Genomic DNA, 8,889 nt, shown 5'->3' on the forward strand with positions numbered 1-8,889 from the left:
TTCATGCTTGTCTGAGTATTGGAATTATCTGGGGGAAAGGAGGCCTGGGTCTCGTGGAGAGGCCCGGGCCTCAGAAGTGTGAATCTAATAAGAGGCTCTCTGACTCAGGTGGGCTAGTATACCAACAAACCCTTCCTAAATAGAAACTATGGTAAACCAAATGAACTGAGTATCCTAACCTGCCCGATGTGCTAGCGCCGTGGAACACGGGGTCAGCTGTCTCTCCTCAGGACGCAGGCCTGACCGGTCTTCCACTCGCCAGCACCATGAGGGAGGTAGACCAGGAAGAACAACCAAACCAAACCTCCATCTTCCTATTTTCATGAATAGAAAAATCTTGTGTGGATGAATATTTGTACCAAAGACAATCCCCCTCCCCTGCCCGGCCAAAACCCATCTCTAAACTTGGTTGTGCAAATAATCGTTCGTTTAAGATTTGGGTTAAAGGGCACAGTTCAGGTCAAATTATATGTGGTCTGAGCTAATAGCTGTTAGTACCACTTAAATGAGTCAAGTTAGTTTTCATTGAGTTGATAACATTAAAAAAATTGTGTGTGTGTGTGTGTGTGTGTGTGTGTGTGTGTGTGTGTGTGATAGGGTTTCTCTGTATAGTCCTGGCTGTCCTGGAACTCACTCTGTAGACCAGGCTGGCCTTGAACTCACAGAGATCCACCTGCCTCTGCCTCCTGAGTGCTGGGATTAAGGGTATGCGCCACTACAGCTGGCTCAAGATTTTAAATTTGTTTTACTTCTAATGTATGAGTGTTGCTCGCACATATGCGTAGGTACCACATGTGTACAGTACCCGAAGAGTCCAGAAGAAGGTGTAGGAGCCCTTGGAACTGATGTTACAGGCAGTTACGTGCCACCATGTGGGTGCCAGAAACAAACCCAGGACCTCTAGAAGATCAGCCAGTGCTCGTAACCCCTGAGCCACCTCTCCAGCTGCCTGAATTGATAAGCTCTGATTGATTCAACAAAGAGTTTGATTCCTTCAAATCATGTGTCACATCCTCAGGCCAGCTGGGTTTCAGAGGAACCATGTATAATTTTGTCAGTATTTAGACTCTTTGATATAATACATCACCCTGGGAATACACATTACTTAATTCCACCCCCGGCAGTTATTAAGAAACTAGTTATTAAATTTAAATGCTGATAGTTCCACATAGGTTTGATTAATTCATCCTATAAAAATTTGATTCCTCAGATTCATACAGATACAGCCTAAAGGAAGTCAGGGCAGGTTGGGAGAGCCACTCGATTTTAAACATAATTTACAATATACATTTCTACAACTGCACACATCACTTCATTCCACCATGCACATTTGCTGACAAACCTGTTATTAAATCCAAACACCATTGTTAGGATGACATGGATGATGCCTCGTGCCTTTGATTTCCTCCTGGGGCTTTGGCGGTGTGGACCCACTGTGTCTACTAACCTCTGCAAAACACTGATGGATGTTGGGGCCACTTGGTGTGGGGGGTCAGCCCCACCTTTTACAGGATTCCTAGGAGGAGGAGGAGGAGGAGGAGAGAGGAATAAAAGGAACTTGTAGATAGAACCATAGCCCTGCCTAGAGGAAGAAAAAAGACAGAAACACTGGATAGCTTTGGGAACACCTGGGTCAATTCTCAAAATTTTATTCAAAAGGGCTATCCATAACAATGCAGCCGGGCGGTAGTGGCACACACCTGTAATCCTAGCACTCAGGAGGCAGAGGCAGGTGGATCTCTGTGAATTCGAGGCCAGCCTGGTCTACAGAGCTAGAAACCCTGTCTTGAAAAACAAAAATCAAAATAAAACAAAACAAAACAAACAAAAAAAACGATGTCAAGGGACGAGGCAAAAACCTCCCTCTGGTAGATACAGCCAAGTGCAGACCCTTCATACACCTGGTCCCCAGGCCATCCTCTTACACAGCCCTGCTGGTAAAACAGGCTCAGATCTCACTAGGAAACCTCGGTGACCCCCAAAACTTGGCACCCATGCTACACTGCTTGTCAGATGAACTGGCTGTGGGGTGAAGCACTTGGGCTCTTACCAGTTTCCTGTTAACAGTTTCCAACAGTGGCTTGAAATGCTGTTAGGAAAGGTCCCTACGGTCCCTTTAATCCCAGCACTGGGGAGGCAGAGGGAGGAGGAGAATCTCTGTGAGTTCAAGGCCAGTCAGGGCTACATAGTGAGACCCCATCTCAAAGAAAGAAAGAAAAAGAAAAGTCCCTGAGACCCCACCTTCTTAGAAGCTCTGCATCTGGCCATGGGTTTGGGTTCTGGAGCCATTTCCACTATCTGTGATGTATCCACAGTTGGATTTACTGAATTAGGATGGCCTCTAGCCACTGGGATCTGCAATAGTTAGCAAGTTAAAAACTGGGGAAGTTGGGTTGGGGATTTAGCTCAGTGGGAGAGTGCTTGCCTAGCAAGCACAAGGCCCTGGGTTCAATCCTCAGCTCAAAAAAAGAAAAAAAGAAAAAAAAGAAAACCCACAACCCTGGGGAATTCTATGTGTAGGGACTGTTTTGTCCTCTGCAGAATAAACTGTGTATTAGGATCTGTATTAGTCAGGGTTCTCTAGATGAATGGAACTTATGTGTGTGTGTGTGTGTGTGTGTGTGTGTGTGTGTGTGTGTGTGTGTGTATTATTACAGACTATGATCCAGCTAGTCCAACAATGACTGTCTACCAGTGGAAGGTTCAAGAATCCAGTAGTTGTTCAGTTCACAAGGCTGGGTGTCTCAGCTGGTCTTCAGTGTACACTGGAATCCTGAAGAAGTTGTCTCTAAGGCCAGCGAAGGAATGGACTTGTCAGTGAGAACAAGCAGACAGGGAGAGCAAGCTTCCTTCTTCCATGTCCTTTGGACAGGCTGCTGCAGAAGGTGTGGCCCAAACTAAAGGTGGATCTTCCTACCTTAAAAGATCCAGATTAAAAGTGGGTCTTCCCAAATTATTAAATTAAGAAAAAAGAATCCCTCACAGGTGTGTACAGCCACATGGCCTTTAGTTAATTATGGATGTAGTCAAGTTGACAAGCAAGAATGGCCGTCACAGGATCTATAGTTACAAAAAAACAAAAGAAAAAAATGCCCCCAAACGGAGAAATGGCATCAGTGACAATGCATAGTTGAGGAAGCTGGTGTACACTTTAATCCCAGCACCCCAGGGGCCCGGGCAAGAAGGCTGAGACTAGTCTGGGCTGCCTAGAGAGTTCCAGACCAGCCTGGGAACAAATAGAGAGGCCTTGTAAAGAAAGGGGGGAGGGCGGAGGGGGCAGAAGAAGGGAGGAAGGGACAGAAGAAGGGAGGAAGGGAGTGAAGAAAAGTGTTGCTAAAATTCCTTCAGTGGGGGAGGGGTGACCCTAAAGTCCCAGCAACAAACCCAGATGTCACTCCATCAGAGCTTGCTCTGAAGACCAGTGACTTTATGGGCTTTCTTACAGAGCAATGGGCAAGGAATTATGGGCAGAAGAAGGGGTGGGCAGGAGCAGGCAGGGGTGGGCAGGAGCAGGCAGGGGTGGGCAGGAGCAGGCAGGGGTGGGCAGGAGTGGGGGTGGGCAGGAGCAGGCAGGGGTGGGCAGGAGCAGGCAGGGGTGTGCAGGAGCAGGCAGGGGTGGGCAGGAGCAGGCAGGGGTGGGCAGGAGCAGGCAGGGGTGGGCAGGAGCAGGGGTGTGCAGGAGCAGGCAGGGGTGGGCAGGAGCAGGGGCAGGCAGGAGCAGGCTGGGGTGACCTTAAAGCAGCCACACTAGGAAGTCCACCCCCCCCCCCCCCCCGTGCTGCTGATGACCGCCCCAGGACTAGGTGGAGCCCACTCCCTTAACCCTTCCTTACTGATACACTCTAACCACCCCTGAGGCCACCTGGAGTTAGGGCAGAACCGCATATAACTGGTTGGGAGAGGTGGCTGGATGCTCCAGTGAGAATCCCATGACCCTCCCCGCCCCTCCTTCCAGTCCACAAATCTAGTTGTGATCAGCTCTTCTGGCAGGCCCAGACAGACTAAGACGGTGGCCCTGGCGGTGGCTGAGCAGACGTTGGTGCCTGCTGCCCAGCCCGACGACCTGAGTGTAATCTCTGCGACCTACATGGTAGAGGAGAGATTATCCTCTCACCCCCAAATGCCTGTGAGCACATACACATCCCCACACACTGAATAAATAAATGTAACACATTTTTTAAATTTTCATTTTTATTTTATGTGCAGTGGTGTTTTGCCTGCATGTCTGTGGAGACAGTTGTGAGCTGCCATGTAGGTGCTGGGAATTGAAGCTGGGTCCTCTGGAAGAGCAGTCAGTGCTCTTAACTGCTGAGCCATCTCTCCAGTCCCTTATGTAACACATATTAAAGAAAAGAATTCTGTTTGTTGAAGAAGAAGAAGGAGGAGGAGGAGGAGGAGGAGGAGGAGGAGGAGGAGGGGAAGGAGAAGAAAAGAGGGCTGGGTGGTGGTGGTGCACGCCTTTGATCCCAGCACTCAGGGAGGCAGAGGCTGGTGGATCTCTGTGAGTTCGAGGCCAGCCTGGTCTACAGAATGAGTTCCAGGACAGCCAGGGCTACACAGAAAAATCTTGTCTTAAAAAACCAAAAAAGGGGCCTAGAGAGGTAGTTCAGAGGTTAAGAACACTGACTGTTCTTCCAGAGGTCCTGAGTTCAATTCCCAGCACCCACATGGTGGCTCACTACCATCTGTAATGAGATCTAGCACCCTCTTCTGTGTACATAATAAATAAATATTAAAAAAAAAAGGAATGTAGACTTTAGTGTTCTCAGATGACAGAGTAATTGGCATGCAATCAGAAAGGCCTGAACCTGAGTTTGACCCCAGAACCCTCTCAAGAAAGCTGGGCCCAGCTTTTCATTGAGATGGTACCAAAAGTGAAGGAAGACGTGAAGGCTTTGAAAGCACAAGGCAGTGCTGGCTGCAGCCATCAAAAGACCTGCACGCCACCGCCTTCTGGAGACAAATGCTAGGCTCCGAAGCAGTCCAGACACCCTGGGGAAGGTGCCTGGGAGATACGAGCAGGACCACTGCGCTGCCACCAAGTCCCCTGACTGCTGAGCCGACTGAAGAGCCAGAAGACAACACCACGCTTATGTTCCTTGTAGATGTCGAGGCCAACGAGCACCGGATCAAACAGGCTGTGCTGACATGAGTGGACGGGGGCCAAAGTCAACACCCGATGAGGCCCGACGGAAAGAAGAAGGTGTGACGTTCCTCTGATGCTCTGACTGCAGCCAACACAGTTGAGGTCATCTAAACTGAGTCAAACTGGCTAGTTCTAAACACATATTTTTCATTATAACAACAGCAACAAATGTTGGGAGTGGTAGTGTCCCACTCAGAATCCTAGCACTGGGAGGGGAGACAGGAGGATCTCTGGGGCTCATTGTCCAGTCAGTCTGGCTTCATCGGTGGAGATGAGCATCACTGCTGAGGGTGACACCCAGGTAATTTTATGGCCTCCACATGTGTACATATATGTTCAGGCACACAAGTGTACCATGTACACACACTCACACAAGTGACGAAGTAAGAAATGAAAACAGGGAAGAAATTCAGAACATAAGGGAGGTATTTCAAAATGTCCCCTTTGGATAGTGTGTGTGTGTGTGTGTGTGTGTGTGTGTGTGTGTGCACGTGGGGCGCAAAAGTTTTGGGTAAAAAGATTAACTCATGGTGTTCAAAAGGTTAGAAAGGGCTGGGCATGGTAGTGCACGTCTTTAATTAGACCCAGTACTATGGAAGCAGAGGCAGGCAGATCTTTGTGGGTTCAGGGCCAGCCTGGTCTACATAGCCAATGCCGTGTCAGCCAGGGCCACACAATGAGACCTTGTCTAAAAGAAAAAGAAATGAAAACAAACCATTATTGTCAAGTGTGGTGGCACACGCCTTTAGTCCCGGCACTGGGAGGCAGAGGCAGGTGGATCTCTGTGAGTTCCAGAACAGCCAAAGATACAGAGCGAGACCCTGTCTCAAAACAACAAAGCCCCATTCCCTAGCCAAACATCAGAGTCTGGCAAGCCCAGAGGGACCAAAACTCCAATCTGCCTCCAGTTTTGGCAACTAAATTGTTTTAAACAGAACCGTCCTGTATATTTTAAATTCTTAGTGGCAAAGCAAAGTAGCCAAGAGAAACCTGTGGCCGGTAACACATGTCTCTTTAATGTTGACCCTGGTGTCTGAAGATTCCAGATACAGTTACGGTGACAACCAATATTGAGCCATGTTGCTAGAGTTTCCCTCCAGGTCCTACCAAGTCCCAGCAGTCCCACAGCCCACTTATAAAATAATTACGCAGAGACTTATATTACTTAGAAACTGTATGACCATGGCAGGCTTCTTGTTATCTACTTCTTCTATTTTATTTTATTTTATTTTTATTTTTTAAAATATTTATTTATTTATTATGTACACAGTGTTCTGTCTGCGTGTGTCCCTGCAGGCCAGAAGAGGGCACCAGATCTCATTACAGATGGTTGTGAGCCACCATGTGGTTGCTGGGAATTGAACACAGGACCTCTGGAAGAGCAGCCAGTGCTCTTAACCTCTGAGCCATCTCTCCAGCCCCCAACTTCTTCTATTTTAAATTAACCCTTTTCTATTAATCTACACTTTGCCACGTGGCTCGTAACTTACCGGTACCTTACATCTCACTTGTCATGGCGGTGGCTGGAAGTGTCTCTTTGCCTCAGCCTTCCACTTCCCTGAATACTCTTTTTTGTTTGTCCCGTCTATACTTCCTGCCTGGCTACTGGCCAATAAGTGTTTTATTGATTAACCAATCAGAGCAACACATTTGACATACAGAACATCCCACAGCACTTTCCTTTTTTTTTTTTTTTTTAAAGGAGGGTTTTAACTTTTACATAGTAAAATTACAGATAACAAAACAATTATTAAGCAAGAATTACAGTTATAATATCTGGTTTATTTATAATAGCTAGTTTATTTGGCAAAATTAAAGAAGATATCTTATCTATCTTATATTTGTGAGTTTAAGGTTTATATTTAACTTATCTTTTATCATAACTAAGGAAAATTATAACTTGTCTTTAACTACATCAAAGACCTTAGAACAATATAATATTACCTGAGAAATGGGAGAATTATGTTAGCGACTTTCAGGAGTCTTGTAGGGTAGACAGAGACAGCTGGCAGCCTGGACAGTCATCTAAAGTTTTTTTGTAAAGTTGGGGCATCTGTCTTTAGCCCATAGGGCTAGAGTCTCTCAGTCACTTTTCAGTGTCCTGTAGAATGTCTGGCAGTTTCCTCTGTGAAGCAGGAACCTGAAGGACCATTTTGTCAAGCAAAGTTCAGTGGTCACCTTTCTATAGGTCCTGCATGTCCAGTTGATCAAGCAGTCCAGGCAAGAACAGTTTCTTGTCCAAATGACTGTTTTTGTCAAGAAGATAAACTCTATATAGAGTGTCTTTGATGTTCATCCTCCTCTCTGAAGTAAATCAGTGCTTCCAGGAGCAGACATGTCTCACTGTCCAGAAAGTCTAAATTTTTAAAAATATTTTAAATGTCATATTTTGTAGGTCTTTGAAGTATTTGAAGATTACCTGTTTATCTGAAATATATCTATGTATACCTAGAAAACTTAACATGACTATAAGTTTGACTATCTTAGAAGACTAACTGATCTGTATTTCTTAATTATCCATTACACTCTAAATGCGTTACATAAACATAATACCTCAAACGAGAGTAGAAATATATACACAGTATAATAAAATTAAGTTTAAACTTGTATCAATAAACTAAAATCTATACCAATATAAAATATTTCAAACAAGTTCTTGTTCTTTAAAAGTAGGTTCATTAATCTACCCTCTTATCCTATCATACCTAAACTATCCCCTTTTCTTCTTTAGAAAGAGATTGTATTTATTTATTTATTTATTTTTAAAGATTTGTTTATTTATTATGTATACAGCATGTATGACTGCAGGCCAGAACCTCTTCTCATTACAGGTGGTTGTGAGCCACCATGTGGTTGCTGGGAATTGAACTCAGGACCTCTGGAAGAGCAGTCAGTGCTCTTAACCTCTGAGCCATCTCTCCAGCCCGAGATTGTACTTGTAATCAACTTGTTTTAAATATAAATATTGGTTTTTCTCTGTCCCACACCAGAAGGCTCTTCTGATTTGGGACAGAAGAATCTTTTAACCTTTTATTTTAGCAATATGCCTGGGTTTAGAGAAGGAGATACAGTTATACAAAAAATAGTTCTTGAAAATAAAGTCTTGCTCTTCCAGTCTCTTTGACCTCCGTGGCAGAAGCAAGATGTCGAAAGGTACATCATCCTTTGGAAAGTGTCGCAATAAGATGCACATGCTGTGCTGCCACTGTGGCTCTAAGGCCTACTACCTTCAGAAGTCGACCTGTGGCAAGTGTGGCTACCCAGCCAAGCGCAAGAGAAAGTATAACTGGAGTGCCAAGGCTAAGAGACGAAACACTACCGGGACTGGGCGGATGAAGCACCTGAAAATTGTCTATCGAAGATTCAGACATGGATTCCATGAAGGGACAACACCTAAACCCAAGAGGGCAGCTGTTGTAGCATCCAGTTCATCTTGAGAAATTTCAGTCAGTCATAAAACAAATGTTCTGGTTTCTAAATAAATAAATAAATAAATAAATAAATAAATAAATAAATAAATAAATAAATAAAAATAAAGTCTTTAAAGAGACAGTAAAGGTAGTATAAAAAATAAGCCACACAAAGATGGATATTACAGGTTAGGGATTTAGCTCAGTGGTAGAGCACTTGCCTAGCAGCACAAGGCCCTGGGTTCGATCCTCAGCTCAAAAATAAAATAAATAAAATAAAATAAAACAAATAAGCAACAGACAAAGATGGATATTACAAAGAGAATCTGGTTT

At 44.9% G+C, this 8,889-nt stretch overlaps 1 protein-coding gene across 1 annotated transcript; it reads left to right on the forward strand.

Moving 5' to 3' along the window:
- Nucleotides 1-8,289: 8,289 nt before the first annotated feature.
- Nucleotides 8,290-8,583, forward strand: LOC118572810 (60S ribosomal protein L37-like). Its single transcript, XM_036172690.1, has one exon. The coding sequence runs from the start codon at nt 8,290-8,292 to the stop codon at nt 8,581-8,583; it is 294 nt and encodes a 97-aa protein (XP_036028583.1).
- The last annotated feature ends 306 nt before the right edge of the window (nt 8,584-8,889 follow it).

Source organism: Onychomys torridus, chromosome 22 (genome assembly GCF_903995425.1).
Source record: "Onychomys torridus chromosome 22, mOncTor1.1, whole genome shotgun sequence".
In the NCBI taxonomy this organism is placed as follows: domain Eukaryota; kingdom Metazoa; phylum Chordata; class Mammalia; order Rodentia; family Cricetidae; genus Onychomys; species Onychomys torridus.